General features: G+C 41.8%; 8 protein-coding genes across 8 annotated transcripts; 3 read left to right on the top strand and 5 right to left on the bottom strand.

Moving 5' to 3' along the window:
- Positions 1 to 1,215: 1,215 nt before the first annotated feature.
- BDB00DRAFT_760000 (peptidase C14, caspase domain-containing protein) lies at positions 1,216 to 2,827 on the top strand (the record flags this gene model as incomplete). The annotated part of the gene is made up of 8 exons (XM_053119182.1): positions 1,216 to 1,255; positions 1,340 to 1,405; positions 1,511 to 1,572; positions 1,664 to 1,776; positions 1,896 to 1,949; positions 2,046 to 2,109; positions 2,212 to 2,602; positions 2,688 to 2,827. 8 exons carry the CDS (start codon positions 1,216 to 1,218, stop codon positions 2,825 to 2,827), a joined length of 930 nt encoding a protein of 309 aa, XP_052981773.1.
- A 244-nt stretch (positions 2,828 to 3,071) lies between these two features.
- On the top strand, positions 3,072 to 4,279 carry BDB00DRAFT_236117 (uncharacterized protein). Its single transcript, XM_053116597.1, has 4 exons — positions 3,072 to 3,246; positions 3,318 to 3,409; positions 3,500 to 3,735; positions 3,833 to 4,279. Exons 1-4 carry the CDS (start codon positions 3,172 to 3,174, stop codon positions 4,009 to 4,011), a joined length of 582 nt encoding a protein of 193 aa, XP_052981772.1. The 5' UTR covers positions 3,072 to 3,171; the 3' UTR covers positions 4,012 to 4,279.
- Positions 4,280 to 5,839: 1,560 nt separating this feature from the next.
- On the bottom strand, positions 5,840 to 6,701 carry BDB00DRAFT_813618 (uncharacterized protein). The gene has a single exon (XM_053122773.1). The coding sequence runs from the start codon at positions 6,591 to 6,593 to the stop codon at positions 6,168 to 6,170; it is 426 nt and encodes a 141-aa protein (XP_052981771.1). The 5' UTR covers positions 6,594 to 6,701; the 3' UTR covers positions 5,840 to 6,167.
- A 2,815-nt stretch (positions 6,702 to 9,516) lies between these two features.
- On the top strand, positions 9,517 to 10,826 carry BDB00DRAFT_236070 (uncharacterized protein). The gene is made up of 2 exons (XM_053116596.1): positions 9,517 to 9,757; positions 9,831 to 10,826. Exons 1-2 carry the CDS (start codon positions 9,751 to 9,753, stop codon positions 10,700 to 10,702), a joined length of 879 nt encoding a protein of 292 aa, XP_052981770.1. The 5' UTR covers positions 9,517 to 9,750; the 3' UTR covers positions 10,703 to 10,826.
- A 1,206-nt stretch (positions 10,827 to 12,032) lies between these two features.
- BDB00DRAFT_760061 (class I glutamine amidotransferase-like protein) lies at positions 12,033 to 13,129 on the bottom strand (the record flags this gene model as incomplete). The annotated part of the gene is made up of 2 exons (XM_053119184.1): positions 12,033 to 12,419; positions 12,722 to 13,129. The coding sequence occupies 2 exons, from the start codon at positions 13,127 to 13,129 to the stop codon at positions 12,033 to 12,035; spliced, it is 795 nt and encodes a 264-aa protein (XP_052981769.1).
- Positions 13,130 to 13,307: 178 nt separating this feature from the next.
- BDB00DRAFT_882407 (major facilitator superfamily domain-containing protein) lies at positions 13,308 to 14,809 on the bottom strand (the record flags this gene model as incomplete). Its single annotated transcript, XM_053128149.1, has 6 exons — positions 13,308 to 13,549; positions 13,620 to 13,777; positions 13,867 to 13,960; positions 14,221 to 14,270; positions 14,349 to 14,488; positions 14,585 to 14,809. 6 exons carry the CDS (start codon positions 14,807 to 14,809, stop codon positions 13,308 to 13,310), a joined length of 909 nt encoding a protein of 302 aa, XP_052981768.1.
- Positions 14,810 to 17,380: 2,571 nt separating this feature from the next.
- Positions 17,381 to 19,575, bottom strand: BDB00DRAFT_760116 (glycosyl transferase; the record flags this gene model as incomplete). Its single annotated transcript, XM_053119190.1, has 9 exons — positions 17,381 to 17,596; positions 17,688 to 17,817; positions 17,930 to 18,154; positions 18,262 to 18,483; positions 18,558 to 18,743; positions 18,822 to 18,886; positions 18,971 to 19,142; positions 19,205 to 19,367; positions 19,443 to 19,575. The coding sequence occupies 9 exons, from the start codon at positions 19,573 to 19,575 to the stop codon at positions 17,381 to 17,383; spliced, it is 1,512 nt and encodes a 503-aa protein (XP_052981767.1).
- A 3,102-nt stretch (positions 19,576 to 22,677) lies between these two features.
- BDB00DRAFT_786306 (uncharacterized protein) lies at positions 22,678 to 23,296 on the bottom strand (the record flags this gene model as incomplete). The annotated part of the gene is given in 4 exon segments (XM_053120599.1): positions 22,678 to 22,751; positions 22,916 to 23,038; positions 23,109 to 23,154; positions 23,174 to 23,296. 4 exon segments carry the CDS (start codon positions 23,294 to 23,296, stop codon positions 22,678 to 22,680), a joined length of 366 nt encoding a protein of 121 aa, XP_052981766.1.
- Positions 23,297 to 24,404: the final 1,108 nt, after the last annotated feature.

The raw sequence follows: 24,404 nt of genomic DNA, 5'->3' as shown, positions 1-24,404 counted from the left end.
CTGAAACTAGCGGGAAACTTGGAAGGTTATCAAAAACATGTTTAAGCAAATTTATTCCGGTGCTATAATGTGCTTCAAGTAGTGGTGGTTATCGTCTAGTCATCTTCTTGACAGTAAATTATTGGTTATTGGTACTAACCAGGCAATTTTGCTTTGCCGCGGCGGGTAAGCGAACCGTTTCTTTGACGAGTTGAAGTACCGTAAAATTAAGGTAGGTATGTATCTTGAGGATTGAAAGTATCGCTAGGTACTAAAGACTGATTAGATAAGTTTGGCTAAAGAAATGCCTGGGTCGGGCAATGTAAATCTGTTACATATGGCTGGGTGTGCAGCATGCTGCTGCTGGGCCGGACCAATAGACGGAATCAAGCGAATTAGGTAACACAGCCTGAACAAACAATTGTTGTATAAGGGAGGTGCGGTCGATCCTTCCCATTTTCTTTTCTTTTCCTTCTTCGCATCACCCATCATATCGCTTGTTGATATGTATCCCTACGGACAGCAACCTCCATATCCCCCTCCTCCACCACAACAGCAACCTCAATACGGTGCTTATCCACAGCCTGGAGGGTATCCCCCGCCACCAGCATCGCAAGCTTACCCTCGACCACCTCCACCTCCAGGAGGCGGTTATCCTCCTCCACCACCAACAGGTCCTTATCCACCACAACAGCAACAAGGAGGTTATCCTCCACCACCTCCACCGCCGGCGGGCTCATACCCGGGCAATGCTGCACAATCGTCGTACCCACCACCGCAAGGGGTAATGACAAACTCGATTCTGATTGGGAAGAAAACGGAAGAGGCAAAGTTTTGACACCTGATCGGGTTTCTTTTCATTATATATAGTACGCACCACCTACTTCGACGCCCCCGAATTACCGACCCTATGCGGGCAACGAACGTATACAACCACCAGCATATCAAGGTAACTTGGCATTATTGTTCGAATGCGAAATGAGACCAATATTGCTGACAATGAGAGGTGGACCTTGCAGGTCAAGATCCTGTGTTCAGACCCCCGAATCAACCCGTGAACTATCCACAACCTCCTCAGTCAAGCCATAATGCCCAACCTAATCCAGGTAAAGTTCGTGTACTCTACAGAGAGACGTATATCTTCGTTTACTGACAGTGTCCTATCATTTAGTGCCTTATGCACAGACCCCAGGCAGTGGCAATATGAATGGCTTTGTGATGCATGTGAATCCTAATATGCAAAACCGACCTCCTCCAAACTTTCAACTTTCCAACTGTAAGTTTATATCATTAGAATTGCAAAACTGCGAGAGGCAGAGGAAAAAAGGAAACTGATCCCCTCTCATATTCCTCTTACAAGGTCAAGGACGCAAGCGAGCATTATTGATTGGTATCAACTACTTCAGATCGCCAAATGAACTCAAAGGTAAACGCACAGAGATATACTGAGATTGAGAATGAAGGGAATGTTTACGAGGATTCAACGTGTTGTTTTCTAACGGCTTGTGTATAAAATAATGCTTCGTAATAGGCTGTATTAACGACGTACACAATTTGAAAGATTTCTTGATGAAGTTGTACAACTTCCGTGAGGTAAAGCATAATCGATTTAAATGTAGGGTTGTGGCAAGCATTTGTTACATGTACTGAACAGAGCCTTTTCTTTTTGCGTGTGCCTTGGCAGGAGGATATGATTATTCTGACAGATGATCAACGGGACCAACGGTTTATTCCAACAAGAGCAAACATGCTTGCCGCCATGGAATGGCTTGTGCGGGATGCACGACCGAACGACTCGTGAGTCTTTTTCTTTGTTTATCTGTCGTTGTTTTTGCATAATTGGATCATGTGAGCTGTTGCTGCGTGCAGTACACTGACTGTTGGCGTTTCTATTTTAGGTTCTTTTTCCACTTCAGTGGACACGGTGGCAGAGTCAAGGATACAAATGGTGATGAAGATGATGGATGGGAGTAAGTTTTGCGGAATTGTACGGCAACAATAATTGTGGATGGATTTGACAAACGGGCCAAAGTACTCAACTGCTATCTATATTGGGTCCTTGACAGTGAGACTATTTATCCTGTGGACCATCAGATGTTTCCCGGAAAATCGGGCCAGATTGTTGACGACGTAAGCCCTTTCCCCTAAAAATACATCAAGGGACGAGGAATGGGTCAATGTGGTTGGTTAGGTGTCGGTATGTTTTATTTAATACTAAAAGTGCTCCATTAGCAAATGCATGATATTATGGTACGCAGATTACCACCTGGTTGCCGTCTCACGGCTATCTTTGACAGTTGCCATTCTGGAACTGCAATGGATCTGCCATATGTTTACTCGACACAAGGCACATTGAAGGAAACAAACGTCTTTAAGGACGCAGGCTCGGGTTTGATGAATGCGGGTATGGCTTATGCTTCTGGAAATATTGGTGGTGCGCTTTCAAGCGTCATGTCCATTGGAAACAAGCTGTTGAACGGCAAGTCGGTGGATGATCGTGTCAAACGGTTCAAGAGCTCAGCAGCCGATGTGGTCATGTTTTCGGGTTGTAAGGATGAACAGACTTCTGCAGATGCCTTTGAAGCGGGTCGATCGACGGGCGCAATGTCTCACGCTTTTACGAGTAAGTATTTATCTCTAAAAGATCGTCTGTTGCTAACGTGGAAATGTGCTGGATAAGAGCTAACGGGACAACTGTATTTCTTTAGGTGCATTGAGGGCCAATCCACGTCAATCGTATCTTCAGCTTCTGAACTCGGTTCGAACAATTCTTCGCGAAAAATACTCTCAACGACCTCAACTCTCAAGCTCACATCCTATCGACGTCAATCTGTTGTTTATCTGCTAAAAGTCTAAAGGAAGAAGTCGAAAATAAGAAAAGAAAAGCTATCCTGCTTCAGTTCGGGCTCGCAGCCTTCAGTATGTTGTTAAAATGTTGTGCTTGCTGATTATGGCATCTACAGTACACAATAGATCATGACAAAGAAACAGCGAGTTGCATAAATAGGATTAGTCCAGCTAGTATGATGTTTAGTAGTACACATCACCGTAACCGTACAAAAAATGCATAAAAGTACCCAAAGTTTGTTAGTGACACAATGACAAATGCTTTTTATAATAGCGCAATTCAAGTCAGCTCCCCATCTTTATTATTAAGTCTAACACTAGTGCATAACCCCACACTGTTCACTAATGGCAACAGAAGCAGACATTGAAACATTCCAAGCATTCCGCGTTTATGATTTCGACAATGACGAAAAGTTTCAGGTAGAAACAGAACGGTTGCCTTCATCAGTGGTTGACACGCAGTCTAATTTGAACGTTTTGACTTTCTAAAGAGTGGCATGGCGAGCATTTTAAAACGTGCCGAAGACGATCCTTCGAGTCAAAATGACGTTGTTGAGCGTGCAAAGTGGTTCTATTATACAAAGTATCTATCACCATTTTCCTTCCTAAATTGGAAGTTCTATAAAACACACATATACATATACATATGTTGACATACTCTGTATATACATAGGTTTATTAAAAGCTTCGATCTGGATGAGTACCGAGGATGGAACTCGAATGATGATACTGGCAGTAGCAGCGACAAGAAGGATGGCATAGCAGCAACAGCAACAGAAACGGAAGAATCCAAGGAAACGAATGATAGTAGGGATAGCGAATCAGAAAAGAAAGAAGACGGCGATAAACCACCACGGTTCACTTTCCAAGAACTTGTGGAAATGATTGAAACGGGGCAAGAAATTCCAGGTAAAGACTATTTTGCATAAACTTGACACATGTGCGCGCTTGTTCTAACATCCAAGTATTTTTCTTGTTTGTTCTATTTTCCCCCTGAAAAAACAAGGCATTCGCCAGATCCCTAATAAGATCAATGAAGGCACGCCGAGTGAGCCGAAACTTTCGGTCCGACGGAAACCTTGGGAGTCAGCAGCAGCAGCAACTCCAGCAGCAGGAGAAGAGGCACAACAACCACAAGTAGCAACTCCAGCAACAGCAGCAGCACCATCTTCTTCATCAGGATAAAAGGAAAAACATAGGAGGGGACTTGTTGCCTGACGATGATGAAAAGACATTAGCATTTCTTTGTCCAAAACAAGGAAAAATTGTCTTCTTTTTTCTTTTTTTGTAAATAATTCTGCATGGCAGCATGGAGAGCCGACATGCTTCTTCTCATTTTTACTTTTCAGAGACTTTCTCTACAATTAAAGGGGGAAAAGCTGCGATTTGATTGAGGAGGAAAAGCAAAAATTTAGTTCATGGATATGATATTACCACAGGAGAAGAAGACAAGAGGTATATAGAAGAAGAAAAGGAGCCTTGCCGAAAAAGTAAAGTTAAAGGGATGGAGCAAGCAAAAGGGGCCAAAAAGCACCATACATGCTTAAATGGCGGATTTAAACTTGGATGCAAGGGCTATCAGGTGCGTCGTTGGCGTAATGTAACGAGAAAAAAAGGAAAAGTAAATAAAAAGGGATCTCATTGCTGGAGTTTGGAGCTCTGCACCCTGCATTTGTACTTGTCATCGTAATACACCAGTCAAGTGCAATCTTATGCGTCCTACAGGAGGAAGTAAAAAATCCATTGAAAGCGCTATCTACAATGTCCTCTGTTCGTACGCCACGGCATAATTTTGCAGTTTGCATATATTCAATAAGCATCTGCTACCGAGGTTATACATATAGTGATTGGATAGTAGACATTAGTAGAATCGTTAAAATATACATATCTTAAACAGAAAATCCGTTTAATAATCGCTTATTTCTGTTTGATTCGTTGGGGTGATGTGAATGCGTACAATGTAGGTACATGTAAACAGGTTACATATGTGGCTGTTGTTTGAATAAGCTCATACAGGACGTTATCAACATCGTAGACGGGCAGCAAGCGCACATGTGCGCGTCGTAATAGCGAGTTGCTATTTGCTATTTCTTGCATGTTGTGTGCATTGTATGTAACAGCATGCTACTATAAAATAAGGACCAACTTTAATGCATATTACCGATTCAAGGGCTACCAATAACTTGGGAAGAAGCTCCTGACATTGATTTGTAGATAAGTTACATCTGGTTTTCGCCTAATAATAGTTCTATATGGTAGCTATCACCTTTCTACATCTACTAACTCATGGAACGTGTTGATGATCTTGTGCATACATTAACAGGACATACATACATAAAATGCAGTGGCAAGTAATGCTAGCAGATATAAGAAAGAGACAGATTGGCCGAACGTAAGTAGACGCACTACCACCAATTCAATTTATTTTAATCACGAGTGTGTGATGTTGGGAAACAAAACAGCTTAAGTTCCATCATGTAATGTTCTTCACTGAACCATTGAACCACTGAGCTGTCATCTCACCAGGCGTCAAATACTAGGTGATGCCACCACTCTATTAATGCTTCTGTTGTGGTACATTGCCCATTGTCCTAAATAGACCAGTCTGTGGAAATGCATAAAAGTTCAGAGTTTGTTGTGGCAAAGCTGCGTGGTGGGACTCTACTGCGCAGTGTAAGAAAGGCTAAAAGAGAAATCGGGCATATATCAGACCTGGATACCTCACTTGACAACAAACTTATATCCGGATTACAGTATATATTAAGAAAAATCTGAGAATCGGGGATGCAAGGAATGGGAGGTTACAGATAAGTTAGCAGCAGGATCTATGACATAATAGACCCAGCAACCAAAATTCAGTGTACCGTGAAGCAACTGATATGTAGCAGTCTGTAAAATAGCCACATAGTATGAAAGAAGAGTTGTTAAAACTGAAGAAAGCTACGTACCACTACCACTACCATTACTGTTACTACCACTCTTCTACTATGTACCAAACTGCATATAATGATATCGGAAGTGTAATGTCGTATCTTTATTATCGTTGTTCGTATATGCACATAGTTATTAGGTACATCGAACTATTGTATATACTATATGTACAGTAAAACGTTGGTCAACAGTTTTATAAATTGACACGTGTGTGCAGAGCATGGGCGGGGTTCGGGAATTTGTGGGGTATGGATGAGCAAAAAGAAAAAAAAAGCGAATGGACAAGCAAATAAACTGGAAAGAATGTATAAGCCGTAATGTAGAAGAGAAGGAGGTTGAAGAAGAAGAAGACTGAGATAATAAGCAAAAAAAAGCAGGAGAGTGATAAGTATGGACTTAGCAGTAGTCACTCAAAATGCGAATTCATGACATCCACGTCGAGTTGGATCGGGAGTGGTTGGGACCGATTTTGAATACATTTTCTTGACGGCTGTTCTATGTGGAGGCGGCGGAATAGGAATGCTGTTGAGCTTCAAAAATGCTTGATCGTCATTAAAACGTTTCTTCTGACGACGGCGTTCACCTCTTCCTAGACGTAGCAGATCCTTGAGCCAAGCGAATAATTGGGTTGTAGAATTGAGCATAATGCCCAATCCGAACTCAGCTGCTAGTAATACAAGCCGAATGGATATAAATGAAGAGGTCAATACGCTGGTGACAACTGCTAATGAACCGAGAATGGATAGCAAAGCTGTCATGATCGGTGCAAGCAATATGTAGCCGATCGTCGAGGTGATAGACGCTGCTGCTGCTTTCGCTCTTGTGGTCACGGTCATTATCGTTGTCTGTTGTTTTTATTGCGGGAATAAAGTGAGATAGTAAAGGCTGCTGTCGTTGTGGAGGAGGCGAAAAGGGGAGGGAAGTAGAAGGAAAAGAAAGAAAAAGCTGGGAAGCGAGCGGTATATAATTTCTTAATTTTTCGGTCTCCACCTTGAGAGGGAGCGGCATCATCATCTGTATCACATGCTTTGCTGAACAGCTCAATCGTCTTGTCCGGGGTAAAAAATGTGTAACTTGACGCTCATGCCTTTTCTGGAACTGACGATTTACGATCACATGGCACTAAATCGATCCAATCTTTTTTTGTGGGGGAGAGATTCACGAAGAAGGGAATTGTTTATCATCAGCATGTTTAATATCCTCGCTCATTCCTTATCTATCACCAAGCGTTGCAGTTACTCATTGGTTCACAGAATCAATCAGAGATGATGAGATCCACGAATAAGAATTTTCTTCTCACGTCCAAATTAATATTGTTGCTCTCCATCTTCATTATGGCAGCATGAGTTTTTGCTGTTTATGTGCTTTCATAGAGATCGTGAGGATCCAGAAAAAAAAGGTTGCTGTCTCATGGTAACACAAAGCATATGCAGGCTGCAGGTAATGCAGCCCATAGAAAGTATAAATAGATTCGCCGTTGCCGAGTGTGTCATTAGGAAAGAAAAAAGGTTGGCTGCGGGGTTGTTGTTCATACATTACTTTTCCCGTATAAAACAACCGTAAATAATGCAAATGATGATATGTGTGCGCGCGTGTGATTTTTGCATCAAAAGTATAGCAGTGGCTATATAAGCATCGGCTTTGTCACTGCTGCTTCCACCAAAGACGTCATCAGGCCATGTCAGGAGTTAGATGAAAGAGGAAAGGACGTCAGTCATTTTTCTGTGTGACCATGAGCTTTTTCAACAATAGTAATCCACGCTGCAAACATGTCATTGGCGTAATCTTGTACTGTGTACAATAGAGTAACGGCTGTAAGAAGTGTACATAACAACGTGCTAATGAAGGGGGGCAACATAATATACGCGTGTAGGGTAGCGGCTATCACTCTTTGTAAGGTCTATATATAACATACTACCAGCATATCATCTTAATAATGTCATTTGCTCCCTGAATTATTCGTGATGCAGGTATCTGCATTGCACTAGAGAAACCTGCACAGCTCTATATATCATTAGTAGCTACTACTCGAGCTCTGACTATGAGCAGCTGCTGTTGTCTCTAAAATATAGGTGGCAGCAGCAGAGCCGTGTCTCAATAGAAAGACACAACCCCGTTTTCTCTTTCTCTCCCCCCTTCCCGAATCGCGTACTTTATTCTTATACACGCTAAGAAAAAAGGTCACAGAAAGATGGTTTTTGTTAATGCAGTGTCATCGGCACAGTATCGGAGATGTATGTACATGGACCTAAAGTACGTAGGTAGCAAACATATGAAGTAGTATAAGAAAGTGACAGGTTAATAGATCAATTATCCCTTCTTGTCCGAATAGGCGTCATTTTTTACGTGAGTTATTTAATCTGTAAATAGTGCTCACTACTATATAAGTTTGATGTGTTCTTGGATCGCGAGAAAATGACCTCTAGATAAGTTATATAGAGATGTTATACGCACGCGATCACAAGAAAGTGTGCATATCCCCTATTGTCAATCTCTGCACTACTTCTTTTATTCAACTAAAAAGTAAGCCATATACAAGGGTTGATGTGGAGCCCGTGCTGCTGGGCGTAAAAATAAGAAAGAGATGTCATAATTCGATGTGTTTATGTTGTACATTATTTAGAGATAACCAACATGGTCCATGTATAAAAAAGATGGGAGTTGTTGTTGTTGTTTTTGGCTTCTGTGTTTGAATGCGTGCGTATAATCTGTGGACGTGCTGTATGGTTGCTCAGTTGTACATGTAGTAGTGCGTGGATAATTATAATAAAGTTTCGGGTCAGTAAAGGGGAGGGAGAGAAGGAGAGAGGGGGAGGAGGTGTATAAAGGGAGGATGCAGTTCGGATAATAGGGTAAATAGCAGCATATCACCGGAATACTACAGTAAAAGGAAAGACGGGGGTTTAGGTAAGAGCAAAAATAAAGAGTTCAACAAGGAGATGATAATGCGAATTAGCAGCAACAGCAGGAGAGAAGAAGAAGAAGAAGAAGAGAGCGAGCAAGAAAAAGAATAAAATATGTGGTTCTAAAAAACGATACATGATGATGGTGGAACTTGCTTTACAAAAAATGTGGTCTGTTAGTATGTGGCATATGATGGTCGGTGTCGTCGGCTGAATTGACAAATTGTCGATCTCCACTTGTATATACACATCATCATGGATCGTTACGCGATATTGCAAAGAACACAATAATAAATTCTTCCCCTAATGACGATTCTTCTATATAGCGACATGAACTCGCTCTATCTGTGGGTGCGTGATACTCGGCAGTCCAAGTCAGTACAAATTTGTTTTCCTGGAAACTTAAAAAAAACGATCATACTCGAGAGACAGGATTACCAAAGTTGGCTTAGAAATTGTATAATAAAGGAAAAAGAAAAGGGGGTTTCGATGCGCCCGTTTGAAGATTTGGCGGCAGGTGCGTGAAAGCTTGATACACACGCTCACGTTCGCAAAGAGAAGGTTAGGACGACGACGACGACGACGTTGCCCCCAAATATGGACTTATATACAGCCAGCATCTTACTCGTTATATACTTTGCACATCGTGAGTGCGAGTGTGTGTAGAGCAGTATATGTATGTGTGTTTAAGAAGCACCCCCACCCCTTAGTGGATGACCTGGCGATATACATCACTTTTTAACGGCTAAACCTGCTGCATTTCCCGCGCGTACCCCTTCGTCTCTCTTCTTTGCCGCAGCTTTTTTTTTTTTCGCCCTCTCCCCCAACAATACCTTCTCCCTTCGTTCTTTCTCTCACTCCCCCTGACAAAAAAATAATTTCAACAGAAAGCTCTTAAGGGATTATAAAAACTCTTGTCTGTTTTTTCTTTTCTTTCATGTGTATTTCCATTTAACATCTTTTTGTATTGTACTAGTAGTTGATCTTTTCCGTTACTCTTCCCATTCGAGGAAACAACAACAAAAAACCTTACCTCTTTTCTTGTTTTCATCTTGTACATTATACTACATCAATACAAAAAATAACAATCATGCCGGGTAAGCATTATTATTCCAGCAACAGCAAACAATGGTGCCATTGTTCAATGTTTACTTACTGGGGTCTTATTAGGCGTCATGGATATTCAACATTTGCTATGCGAACCAACAGCAACTGAGCAGCCGTTGTCGCCAACGTCGTATTCGGCTCCACCACAGCCGCAAGAGCCAGTCATTGATCGCTTTTCTGCATACAGCGCATTCGAAAATGACCACCATTCTCGCGACTACTGGCAACAGCATTATTACCATGACAAAGACGTCCATGGCAACAGCTGCCGCAGCTGCCGTAGCAACAGTATCAGCAGCACAAATAGCAACAGCAGCATGCCCCCTTCACCACCACCAATGCTCGTTCGTAGCCGTACAACAAGCGATGCGTCTTCGCAGGCTTCGGCAAGCCCACGCGAATGGGCGTATCCTGCAACACCTAGAGACGAAGACAGCACGCTATTCCGTTTGGGCTATGAGCCTTACTATCTCGTTCCACAGCAGCAGCAGCAACAACAGACTTTGTCGCCAGTTAGCAATACCACCCAATGCTATAGCAGCAACCACAGCAGTTTGTACCCACTTCACGTTGGTAGTGGTGGGGGAGGCGGTCGTTATCGCGCACCATCGCAAGGTTCTTCGTCATCGTCGGCCTCGTCATCATCGTCGTCACGACGATCGAGATCTACTTCGGCGTCATCAGTCAATGCACCAGTGCAAACGCGTATGGCCTGGACGCCAACAGAAGACGACTTGCTCCAACAAGGGTACGATGAAGGGTTATCGTGGGCCATGATTTCAGCGACATACTTGCCTCATCGTTCACGAGGATGCTGCTGGGGTCGGTTCAAGACGCTTCAGAGCAAGAACTTGGTTGACCCAAAGCGACAAAATGCGCGGTTGTTCCGACGACCTTGGAAAGCAGTCGATGGTGCAAAACGTCATCATCACTAATAAAAACACATTCCCTTCACAACGATTCCCTCCCATCCCCTTCTCTCTCTATATCTCTCTCTCTATCTCTTGTCCCCCCTTATTCTCAACTGACCTCCTCTTTGTATCGGTAAACAAAGGGGCACATATTTTTCATTGCCTTTTCCGTTCTTTTATCCATTTTTGTCCAGACTTATGCAGTATTGACACCGCCAGTCCTTTTACAATCATTTACATTTCCGGACGAAGAACTCTCACTCTCTCATTTTATGCCAGGTGCATCAAGTGTCGTATATATTACATATTACCATTACTACTACCGCTACTTACTACTACTTACTATTGTCCCTCTCCCTTATATGTTATTTCGAATCCTGTACCGTTTTTTCTATTGATACCAAACCATAACCATATGCTTCCCTCTTTTCCTCTTTATAATTGTACAGCAGCAGCAACTAGCAACAGCAACAAATTTTACACCAACAGTATAGGCAGCAGCAGCCTTCTCCTTTCCCCATTCCTTATACATTATACTTCTTATTCATCCCTTTCTATTCTGTATGTGGGCAAATACTTCCTATTGGAGGTCTCCTCTCTCCACCTCCCGTCCACCCACCCCCTGCATGGTTGGTTTTCTTTTCGCCTGCATCACACTTTTCGCCTATTATTCTTCTTTTTTTTTGCCTCGATTTGGCCAATTTTCCATTTTTTGGGCAAAAGGTTTCTTTTTTCTTCCCTAGCATTTCCTTTAATCATTCTTGTGGCCAAGAACTTTAAAAAACAAAATCCAGAGAAGATGCAACAATCTTTCTATATTATTATTATCATCATTTTATTACCATTATTATTATTATTACTTCCTCCAACAATAAAAAACTCCCTCATCTGTGCTTTATATAAAAAACAAGCTTCTTCTTGTTACCAAATGAGTTGTTGTTGTGCAGATGATATATATGCACATCGTGTGCATGTGCATCGGCATGGCTACATGCTGATGATGAGTGCAGCTCAGTTGTGATAGGGCGTATGCACAGCTCACATGTAAATTTCTTAGCATTATAAGACGACTGCACTTAGCAAAATAGGGATGATGATGATGATGTGCTGTAGTAACACTATACAGTAGTGTGAGGAACAGGAGATGTCTCTCCTCTTTTGATTTCCCAGGGGATATAGTATACATTGGAGAGGAGATAAATCACGGAGCCGCGTACATACACACATGCATACATTACATTTACATGAACAAATGACAGCTGATAAGAAAACACCTACTCCAAACCGTGCGTCTCACTATGTTATAGCCGATTGAATATTGAAAGCCTTCGTCTTCCTTACTACTACTTCTCCTTTAATCGTTTCCAATATGGACATTTGCACCAAACGGCTTGCCAGTTTCTAAATCGACATGATCCTTGGGAACAGCAGGTAGATCGCCCAACACAAAATCGATAAACTTTGAAACCATCCATTCATCATCATCGTCATTGGTCGGCGCCTTTTCCATCTTTGCCAATTGTTCGTCTGCATATTCTTTCGGGACAATGCCGGCGTCTCGTCGTAGTGTCAGCAAGATGCGCACTACTTGACGCACAAACTCCGGATGACCCTGTACCGTGATGCATTGGTTATCGTCTGATAGCAATGAATGTATCGGCGTATGCGGTGCAGTCGTGGCCAGACTGTGAAAGCCAGGTGGCAACGTCTTGACATGATCCTGATGCACTTGGTTCATCCGCTATATACGCAATATTAATATTGGATAGGTCTACATATCCCATCCACCCCATCCCCGCGCCCTCCCCCTTTATCTTTCCAGCTTTGGTAATAATTCAAGAATGTAATAGACATCACACGCTGCATATACAGTGTAACGTTTTGTAATGCCACATACCGTGTATGTTTTGTCGGTGCGCAGATAATGTTTACCCATGGGTGTCAAGTACACGGGTATTAAACCAAACTAAGATATGCTAAATGTTAATACTAGAAGCGCGTCCTGTTCTTCTGTCATGATGCGAACACAAAGTAAATATATACCTCCCAACCATTAGGGTTCTTCTCACACGATCCACCGCACGCACGGGCAATAATCTGGTGACCAAAACACACCCCCACCAGTTTGACTTGGGAGCGGAAAGGCTCAGCACGCATCTTATGTACAAACTGCACGAGCTCGAGGATCCATGGCTCGTCGGTATGGGCCGAAGCGGATGAACCGGTTATGACAATGCCGTCAAATGTGCGATTCTCTGCAAGGTCACGCAGATCTGGATACTCTTGCTTGTGTACTGCGTCAAAGAATTGCCACGTAATTTCGACATCGTTGTTTCTGTTAGCTCGCGAAAACACGTCGCTAAACATTCTGGGGTAATCTCCATGCTCTTCACGGACTTCGGGTCTGGGTGTGTCACACACCAGCAATGCTAGCTTCAATTTTCTTGTCATTCTTTTTCTTTGTTATCACAAATATAACGGTGAAACAGAGGAAAAAAGGCCACGCTTTCATTTTGCTGGCGAGCCGGGTGTGAGAACTTTCGTTGACCGACAAGGGCAGTTCATTTAGGCTGCATAAATTTGAAGTTAGCAAATCATGACGGAACGACGAATTGTTTTTGAAGAAAGATTATATTTTAGAAAATAAACTGTTGGTTTTAACTATCTTAATGAGTGCCAATACAGCAGCTCCAGCAAAGTATCCGGCTGCTGTAAATATCTCGTAGCTTAGATAAGGTCTAGCATGAAGGGACTGTTCAAAGGCTGACGACACATTCGGTCCAAACATGGAAATCACCGTAATAAGCAGGAAAAGCGACAGTCCAGATTCGAACCTTTTGGCACCGGTAATAACATACGTAACTGAAGGAGCTAAGAATGACGTGTTACAAGCTTTGGTATTCTTGTGTTATAGAATTATGTGTATTACCCAATAACTTACTTAATGCGATAAATGCCCCACCAAAGAATCCTGCTAGTACACAGAATGCGACGAGTGTTTTGAAGCTATCAGCAGCAATCCATATAACACAACTTAGTGCACATAGTGTACAGTAAAGCATCATTGTGTTAATGTGACCTATATGATCGGCAGTAATACTATGATAGCATATAGAAGCAAAGCTGTCAGCATAATAGAAACACTTGTTGATTTGGGGTATTGTAAAAATCAGTAATTGTATACTTACCCTGACACGAGGTTGCCAACGAAACTCATCCCGGAAACTATGGATATAAGTGCTGAACCCTGCGCTGGAGAAAGTCCGAGATAGGTTGCATGAGCTATGTATGTATATTTTTACAATAAATAAAGCAGTTAAAGAACGTCGAGCTATTATAAGGTCGCAGCAACAGAGTGTCATACCATTCCTTGATACTTACATGGAAGATAGAAATAAGGAACATAGTACGCAGCTTCCATGAAAATGTCTGCAATACACCACAATAGGAAAAGAGGATCTCTTAATACTCAAATTGGAAGATGTCCTTTAATTGTACAGTTTCTCGTTTTCTGCCTTTCTCGAGCGGTTTTACTAAGGCACAAGATATCAGGCCCACGACAAGGACTATAAACCCTTGCACTCGATAGGACCTATAGCATTCAGCATAAACCCCAGCGGTTGAGTTATTACATGACAAAAAACAATTACAGTCTCAAAATGCTTTTTACCATGCACCGCCAAGACAGCTGTTGACTGTTGTCATGATGAATGGCAACGAAAATGCACCGATACATGTTCCTGTAGATGAAATCCCAAGCGCTATTCCTCGTCGTTTGTCGAACCATTGGGGCACAATACTTAGTGCCACCTAATATTCACAAAACAAAGTGTTTCGCTTAGTTTTCTTCTTCTTCTTCGTAATGCCACATATGCAAATATTAGGAACATCTTTGGATAAACATACATAAAACGCAAATGAGGCACCTGCTCCGAATAACACACCTCGGGTCAAATAAAAGTGCCAAATCTCGGTACTAAAACTGGCCGCTTCCAAACCGAGAAAAGACAACGCAACGGCCATGAACATGATATTTTGTAAGCTCGTTACTGCTGACAACAGTCGTGCTACAGGTCCTAAACCATTCAACAAAACGTTGGATATCGTGCCCACAAACGAAACCTGTATCATCGCGTTTGGGAAATCGTGATGCTCGTGATATTCTTGCATAACGCCCCTAATATAAACAATACCCGTTTTAATATTGTTTTAGTGGAAAAATAAGCATTTACCATCCACTCCTTTTTGTCTATACCAACCAAGATTCAGAAATGCCTACAGATATAAACTGCAGCAGGAATCCAACGCACACGATGGCCCATCCATAACCTCCATCCGGCGGGGGTTCAAGTTGGCCGTCTTCGTCTCGATTGCATATTGTGTTACCCCCAGAGGCACCACTTTCCAATAACGGTCGTGTTTCTGGTATTGTTATTTGTCCATTGGTTCATCATTACTACGGACGTGCTAAAACGAATTTGTCCTTTTTTTTTGGTTTGAATCCATAATCCTCCCTTCTTTCTCGCTCTGCAAACAAACCTCCAGCTTCTTCTTCCTCGCTACTTGTTCGATACTCGTATGTAGCATCGTCGGGTACAGAATTAGACGTAGTAGTGTTGAAAGAACAGGTATTCCTTGGATGTGCGATACTAACATTGGGAGTATCGTGACTCCTCTTGTTTTGCTTCGCGACCTGTTGATGATCGTTGTGACCGCCTATTGACGTGCCGGGCATATAGAAGTACTAATGCTTTGCGGGGGTTAAGAGAGGAGGAAGAGTGAGAAAAAAAAACTTGGAGAAGAAAAATTGTAAATGTTTTCGCGCAGATCGAATAAATACAACTCCGAGGGGTCCCCCCCTCTAATAATGTTATCTTGACGTGCACCGTGTATTACGAGTCGATACCATACAGTGATCGAGGAAAGAGCGAACTCAATAAGGAGCTCATTATAAGTTAAGCGGAATGATTAAGACATACGATAATCTTCTGTATTATTCCTCTCGACTTCATGAAATGCGTGAGCATAAAAGTGTATAACAAACCACTCCAGCCTTATTGCATCCGACGAAAGCAATTTGCGGTCGAGCCACCTTCCATCCCTTACTTACCCTTTTTTATCATTGCGCGCTTCATACATATCGCTGCTTATTACCAAAAATTGCTATTTCTATGTGATGAGTGGTATATTAATAGGTGACCACTATCGGTTTCTCATAAGATTGCTATTACTCTTGCTGGTTATATAAATGTGATTATCAATGTCGTAGTGGGCATGATGACCCCGCCGAATGTATGACGAACTCCTGTAAACACTTGATAACCGGAAAACGGTTTCCACGACACACTTCGTGCCAGAGCATCAGCGACAGAAGGAACGAACATGCAAAGCCCAGTCATGACAAGAAACATTGAGAATGCAGAATCAGAGTTGTTCTATGCCCACATTGACAACTGTTACAGCAAATAAAATTCATGTCCAGTACTTCAATGCACCTACTACACTGAAATGAAAGAATAAAAGTGTGAGTTGCCAAAGTGTAAAGAAGGTGCTTACCAATTCGAAAAACGTGCCTCCAAAAACGCCAAAGACAGCCGCGAACGCCATTAAAAGCCCATAACTGCTAACATATGTCCACATAAGAAAGAAGCTAAGTGTTGGGTTAACCCCACAAACAATGGCGGTGCTGACATAATCTGTACTCTTAACTATCAATTAAAAAACATATGAGAGGGTTCTCTTGTTGACTAGTAAAGTAGGATTGGACTGTATAGTGATGCAGCAACAATAAGATACACACTTGAAAAAATTCATGCCACAAGAACCTGATACTAAAGCGGACCTTTGTGATGGCGATAGCTCTGAAGGTGATGTACCATGCGCTAGCTCAGCTAATAGAGTAAGCAATGTCATGACTGTTTATCAAGTAACAAGTTTTATCGGTATTTGCATTTTTCGGGGGAACAAACAAGAGATGTCATACTTGGAAGAAGGTCATAACCAGAGGTCATTACGACAACAACAACAACGACATCATCGTAGATGATCATGCGGCATATAACCCCATTAGGGTAGCTGTAGAGTAGTACGTGTCTACAGATACAAATCAAATTTGGTCAAATAAATGGACTATGAGGTCATACCATTTTATTCTATGTGCATCGCTTTTTACGATAAGATGATAAAGGTACTACTTGAAGAGGGATCGTATAACTTTTATTAGGATCGTTCGTTTTACCTTTTGCTATTGCATGGAAAGCTTGAGGCTCGTGCTCTTGATTTGCAGTGAATTTCTGTTCTTACGTTAGGATAATCCTTTATTCGGTAAGACGAAGTAATCCGATCTCCTTGAACTTTCTAAGTTTACACACACAACACGATGACGATTTGAATTCGTTCGGAATTTCATCTCTTACTATTGAACCTTACGATTCCGAGCCTTTTGCTCTTGCTCTCGTTCCACAACGCTTCCTGCAAGTAGTCCAATTTCGATTTCGACCTGCGCATATCATGATACTGTAATTCCCTTTCCTGTTTAGAAAAAGAGCAATGCTACCTTATGTTGTTGTTAGACACAGATTCGAAAGAAAAAATATAATATAAAAGATGTTGTTACATGTCATCATCAATGTAACGTATTCGTCATATAATACAAATATTTAGGTGTTTTTTATTTATATTTGCTGGTGGTGCTGCCTTTTTTCAAGCAGATTTAATCTTGGTAGCCGCAGAAGTGTCATCACCAAAAACGTCTGTAGCAGGGGAAACGAATTGGCGATATATAAAATACAAAAACAGTAAGATAAAATAGCCACAACTCAGTACGGCATTGACGACAATGTATAGGTCAGGCCAATGGCTTGGTGGCACTACCAAGTATTCAGTAATATGCCAAACCAGTAATGTGGCATAGATCGCCTATAAGAAATTTGGAAGAACAAGATTAGTGTTATCGACATGTTCCTTCAAGACCCTTATCATTAAAACAGGGTTCAAGCATCCAACTTACATATTTGACGAACCGAACAGAGGTTGCTGTGGCTGGTGATGAAAACGACGGACCCATAAGCCAGTTCCAAAAAATGGTTACACCTAAATAGGGAATGACTAGCTCTTCTCGCTTCAGTAGTGGGAACATGCTATCAAATATTAAAATACATGCGTTAGTTCCTTTATCCTCACGATAATACATAGCAAATGTAATTAGCAGCTCCATGACCCTGTTCCCGCTTCATTTAAAATTATAAATACCTAAACATGGCGACATTCATAAAAACCTTGACAGCATCAGGTTCATGATATAACATCAATGAGACAGGTAAAGCTGGCAATAGGATGGATTTCTCATGCACTTGGAAAGAAAATAAAAAGAACGCAAGCGATGTATTGACCAAAGCATAGCCGAAACGTGAACGCGATGGAGATACTCCGAGATGGATATTAATTGGTAGAATGGCAGCCAAAGTAGCGCAAAGGCTTTAAGAAATAAGAGGAAGAGAGATAGTAAAGAGAATTGGTTGTTAGTGTAAAAGAAAGGCTCACAATGAGATTACAAACCAATAAATCTGTTTTGTTCACACAACCTGAGACGTACAGTCGACTGCAGACTTAACACATTGCGTAACTTGATGACCACGTTGATAGCACACCATACATTAGCCACCTTGTCCTCGTATAATCCTCGGGCTACCGGGAATACTCGATGTAAAATTTGTAACAGATCATCCAAGGATGTCAACCACGGGGAAAGTAAGAGACCACATGTTGCAATGACAGTAACACCCAGTTGAATAAAAAGCAAAAGTCTTTAAGGATTTTTTGTTATTACTTGCACATACATACATACACATGAAAAACCGCCCTTATCATAAACATTTACCCTTGTTGTTTTTGTGGTAGCGAGACGCATGTTCCAAGTAAAAAGCTGAAGATCGCAGGAGCGTAATACAAAGCCATCTGTTTAAAACCGAGCGCTAAGCAAAAACACACTGATCCCAACACGTAGTGCTTTGTCAAATATCCATTGATGGCCCACAAAGTGAGTCCTAGCATGACGCTGTTGAATCTGAATTTTTCCCTCCATGAATGAGTGATCCACGTATATACGGCTACACAATAATTTGTATGGATGCCTAACACTTACTGGAAATGACCATGGTCGATGAGAATAAGTGCTGGTTGCATAAGGATAAGGAACACCAGAAGATACTAAAGATAGGAGCCAAGACTAAAGTCAATGTTTTCGATTATCGCTCAAAATGGCATATGTCTTTTTTTTTGCTCCCTATACACTACCTTTTTCTGTTGTTCGGGAAACACGATTCGGCTAAAACACCATACTGCGGGGTAATAGATCAACGCCTCCGAGACCACCACTGTGGCCCGCATGAAAAACTTACTGTTCATGGATTCATAACCACGCGACGTATCCAACGCGAACCATTCTGGATTAATCCATAAACCACTAACAGTAATGATATCAGTTCTTCTCTCTCCTTATTCTGTCGGTGAACAAATACAACTTACACAAAACCACACAACCAACTATGAAATGCGGTCAAAGGCGGATAATCTAAACCCCACCAGTCAAGATCGTAGCGGTACCAATGAGTCGTAGGCAATGCGTTGGTTATTTCCATCCAGTGGCGTTGGGCTTCATAATCGCCGTACTTTGGAGGCGTGTTGAAACCTATAAAGCGGATTGCATTTTCTTTGAGATTAGCATACATAGAATATGCCGGGCGAAAAAAATACCGTTGTGTACCTGAATAAGGATTCAACGCGACAATCCATCGTATGAGTAAGGGAACGAGTATGCAGATGATGGGAATTGCCCATGTCCCTTGCGATGCTGTAAGGAGCTGAAGCCATCGAGATGCTGGACTCGCCTGCTTCATCGTGTAGCCTGCTCTTTTTTTTTTACGTAGTGCTCAATTCGCGCAACGATACTAAATGCTTTGTCGGGGTATGAATGAATCCAAGCAAGTATTCTCTGCATTGAAGCACTTGGACGAACATCATTGGTATATTATGACAGTATATGCATTAAATGTATTGATGGAGAAGAGAAGTATTCAAAATAGCCAATAGCCTATCTGTTTTATGGAAGCTATTTACCCTATCTTCCTTTTGATTTTTTTGCAATTTAGCTTTACAGAGATTTGTATGTATAAAAACTAGCAAGTTATGGTGTAAATTCTCTCAGGACGATTAGGGTAATTGAATTCGATGTTGGTACTACTTCGAGTAGTATCCGAAGTAGTACCAAGCTGGTATTCAATACCACAAGAGGTCTTTATTTCGTTTAACAGAGGAGAAATACCGAATTTTTTACCAAAGGATGCAACATCCTTTGTAACATGCTCGTAAACGCCTGGTTCCTGATACGTAAACAACGGAGACCGAAAAATGCACGTGAATCTTTAATATGTTGAATCAGCCATGGTTCATAATGTTTTTATGCACCTTTTTGTGGCGATTGACATATCCAACCTAATGGGCTACACCACAGCTAATTTAAGATGACATATACACCATCGCAAAAGGTAATCTGCTACTTACATCTATGTTATGGCGTAGACGATAATAAGCCATCATAGCATCCGCCAATTGAGGAGAAGCATTGAATGAGCCAAACTTACGTATAGCGTTCTGATGGATCCTTTGTCCCGCAGCAGCAACGGTAAAGTGGTAATCCATCTCAGTGCGTCACGAAATAGTCTTGAAAAGTCATTTGCTAGACCATGTCCGCGCGGTATTTTTACTTGGTTTAAGAGATATAATGCATCCTTTAGAACTTTTGCAGCCATTTATTCTGGATCGTTTCGTGGATGCTGCGAAAGAGTATGCAGCTCTTGCTCACCGAACACACGACTTTCTTGATCTACTTCAGATACCGTGAGGTCATTTTGATTTTGGTGTACACTATCGGCTCCATGCATGATACTTTCGTTATCGTCGTCATCATCAACAACCGAGCCAGCATCGCTATCATCGTTGCTTGGCTCCAGGGTACAGTCCTCTAGTTCGATTGTACGTTTACTAACACTCTTCTTAAAGAATGACATCCTTAGCACTCTTATTTTCCATGCCATTGGATGTTGTGTGCCCGCCATCTGATTGACACGAATCTCAACAGGCTTAGTATGTTCACAAATCACATATACGAGCTACAGTTTGGAAAGGAACAGCGCCATGGTCCTGCAGTGGTTTTCCTTCTACATCAGGTGCACCAGGAACTAACACTTCCTTGATTGTGATGATTGCTTGATTTTTCTTTAGCTTCATTCCATTTAGATGCTCCTGCTGATGATCGATTTTACCATAAGCCGCAGCTCTAATTTTAGCTCCACCGTGATAAGAAATGTGCACCCCTAAGAGATGTTAATAAATACACTTATCAATTTTACAATTCCTTGTTATGTTTCGACGATACGCGATGTACGAACTTCAATTACAGGTCTGCTTAGTTTTTGACCGAGTAAAACGAAGTTCTTTGCATGATGGTATATTTGAAGACCGGCCCAGGCATCGAATACGGCGTATCGTATGTATCTGCTCAACTGATGGTGTGGACTCATATAGTTACTAGTTCGTAATTTTTATGGCTTCAGTAGTCGGCGTTGAAGTACGATCTCGCAAATATCCGCCAGCTTCATATTAACACTGTCTATCAACCACGCGATTTACAGTAATGTCCAACGTCGTATCCGCCACCCCACACTCGATGTTAAAAATCGCGTGCCATCTTTTTCAATTTCGTTGATGACAGGCCGCCCCATTTTGATCATCAACGCGCTGGAAAGTAATTTTTCCAAGGCAACAGCTGGTTTTGTAAAGTTACTGACTGGGTACTGTATATGTGAATTATGTCCTCCCAGACAATCTGGATGGTAGCAGTTCTTCCTTGGCCGTGCTCAATAGGCCATTTACAATCCAATCCCACCACAATTTGCCGTTGTTCAGCCCGTCCGCCGGCAAGTGGCTGCAGCTTGGATATCTTCCGCGTCAGAGAAGCACTGTGGAACGGTGGTATCCGATATTGTGAGCATTGGATATGTATCAACTTCTTCAGACGTTGTCCTAGGCTCTCGGGGTGTCACACGAGAAACGTTATTATTAAAGGCCGGCCATGCTTTTTCCAACGAGTTTCGATCACCTCGTATCATACTTTGTCAGTAAAAAATCTCTGGCTGTTTATGTCCGTGGAACTATAATGATTGTCGCATTGTGTCAAACGCGTACTTAAGAAGATAAGGACTAGGTTGGAACAAAGAATTGTAATCGCACTTCCTCATATTCGTCGAGTATTGTGTATAGTGCTGTGAATGTTGCTGTGTTGTTGGTTTTGCCCATAAGTTTGATTATCTTGAAGGAATGATCGCCTTTGAGCTCTTGAATATAAACTAGTGTAAATATCCTGATTTACTTGTTGAGAAATTTCTAGCTGCGTATTCGTATCGGTAAGCGCCTGATCGATCGATGGATTCTCGTGACGAAATAGCGCTGCGTTAAGGTATTGAAACGCCAAGCGAGAATGGCGTAAGTGATGTAGCTCTCGTAATATCTTGCAGAAACGCTTTGAGACAATCGACTTTTGCATACATGGCGCAAAAGATACCCCACAGGCTTGGATTAACCACTGCGGTGGGTCATAATATATCCGGAATATTGGCATTGCAGGAACTTAGGCAGCTGGCGGATAATGCTTTCATCGTTGGCAGCGACACTTTATTTTCCAATGCAAGAGCCGTTCGTGCACTCACAGCGCGTTGCCATAATATAAAGACATCTGTGTATGCAATAAGCATCATGATGCACAAGATTCTGGTTCAACTCACTCTGTCATATCTACAAATCCTTTGGACTTGAGGCGAGATTCACAGCTCTGACATTTTGAAGATCCAATGTCCTTAAGCAAGAGATGCGGCATCCAAAGGAATATACGAAGATATCACAGCGCCTCGGGCTCGAGCTTTTTGATTAGAGCAAAGAACGGATCAGGCGACAGCACACAGAACGTTCCCTTTTTTGTATTCTTCAGGGTACTTTGAGCTACAATCCGAGCTTGCAGCTGTTCGAAGTGTTTGTCTAGTATATTATTTCTTGACTTCTCGGCTTTTCTTGGAATGCTATATGCTATTAATGTAATGATGCATGACATCCAGCAAGAGTTATATTATTAGCAATTTCGGTCAATTCCTTGATTACCGTCCGCACATGGTATTAGCGTCTTACCATTTCGCATACCACTGCGATCGCTATTTTCAACTACATCATCGTTGCCTTCGTCATCACTACTGTCTTCAGAGTCTTCCATCTCATCCACAAATTCGTCCATATCTTCAGTAGGCGCAGATGCTATCATAAAGCCATTTCTGTCAAAGAAATTGCTGGATGGATATAACCGCTCGTCATCGTACTGGTGTACTCCGCTGAAGCAGCTTGAGCTTCATGGCTGTCTGCATCAGATACGGCTATGGGTAAAGAGCTTACTGTTTCCATGTTTGCAGCATTGCGAGAGACTGGCGCAGTGCTGCTGGATGAAGTATCGCTATGCTGTTCCCCTTGTCTGCCGAAGGACAGCAGAGACTGACGAGGATCCACGTTTTCTTTCATTTTTGGTCTGCCCGCTTTGTGATTAGGAGGATTTCTGACCTCGACGTCTTTCCATTTCAAATTAGGTTGTACTTTAGCGTGAAATGAGCTGAGAAATAAAGATAAAGGAGAAGATTACGACCGTGTTAAAACGAACAATAAAGGATTGCGTCGTTACAAACGCCAAAGTATTTCATGCGACCCAGACTAAAGTAAGCATTGATTGGCTTTAATACAACCCCACCTTTATTAACTGCGCCAACTCTCTGATCTTCGCAACGAGCAAGATACTTTGAGCAGCATACCCATGTGTCCTACCACAATTACCACTTTCGACTTCCAACAAAGTATATCCATTTAGCCACCCTTTCTCCCCATTGACTAAAAAGCATCGAGTATATACATGTATCATATATTTATTATATTTCTGAGGAAAATGGAGAAGCATATGCTATGTAATCGACTTTACACTGTGATATGTAGTATCAAATATAAAAAAGTCCAATGTCATTGCCCTCACCGGTGATTTGTGCTACAAACAGAATGGATTAGTATAATTTTAACTTCTCTTTTTTTTTGTATTTTTTTTCATTATATGATTCTCTTCTTTTTTTTTCTTTTCTCTTTTTTTCTGTATTTTTTTCTCTTCATGATATATGAGGAAGTGGTATGGTATCGGACGGCACACACGGTTGTATCAAAGGATGACGGTCGTAGGCATGTTGGATGGTAGTTGATTATGTGTACGGAAGCTGCACTGTGAATGATTCAATAATAGCTTGATAACCTTCGTCATCGCCGATGCAAGGAGATACCAATGACCAGCTAGCTTTGTTTTGTTTTTTTGAGTGTGCAGGTAATATATCTTCGCGTAGAGCTCCTGTCAGTGTGAAAAAGTAAACATAATATTAGTGTTAGTGTCACTCGTATGTAAAGCTCTATTTTTACATGCCTGACGGATGACCCATTTTGTTTTTGCTTATTGCGAGCTCGTTTTTATGACTTTACGATTCTTTGCGCCTCTGTGGCAACAGGAACCAACGACTCTATGTGTAGATACAGGTAAACAACGTTAGACATATTTGATTCGATAAAGGCCTGCTGCATGCACAGTAGCAAAGCATGATCT

This window comes from Zychaea mexicana (assembly GCF_025766255.1).
Source record: "Zychaea mexicana strain RSA 1403 chromosome Unknown BDB00scaffold_20, whole genome shotgun sequence".
Taxonomy (NCBI): domain Eukaryota; kingdom Fungi; phylum Mucoromycota; class Mucoromycetes; order Mucorales; family Lichtheimiaceae; genus Zychaea; species Zychaea mexicana.
This window is presented reverse-complemented; position numbering and strand designations above follow the sequence as displayed.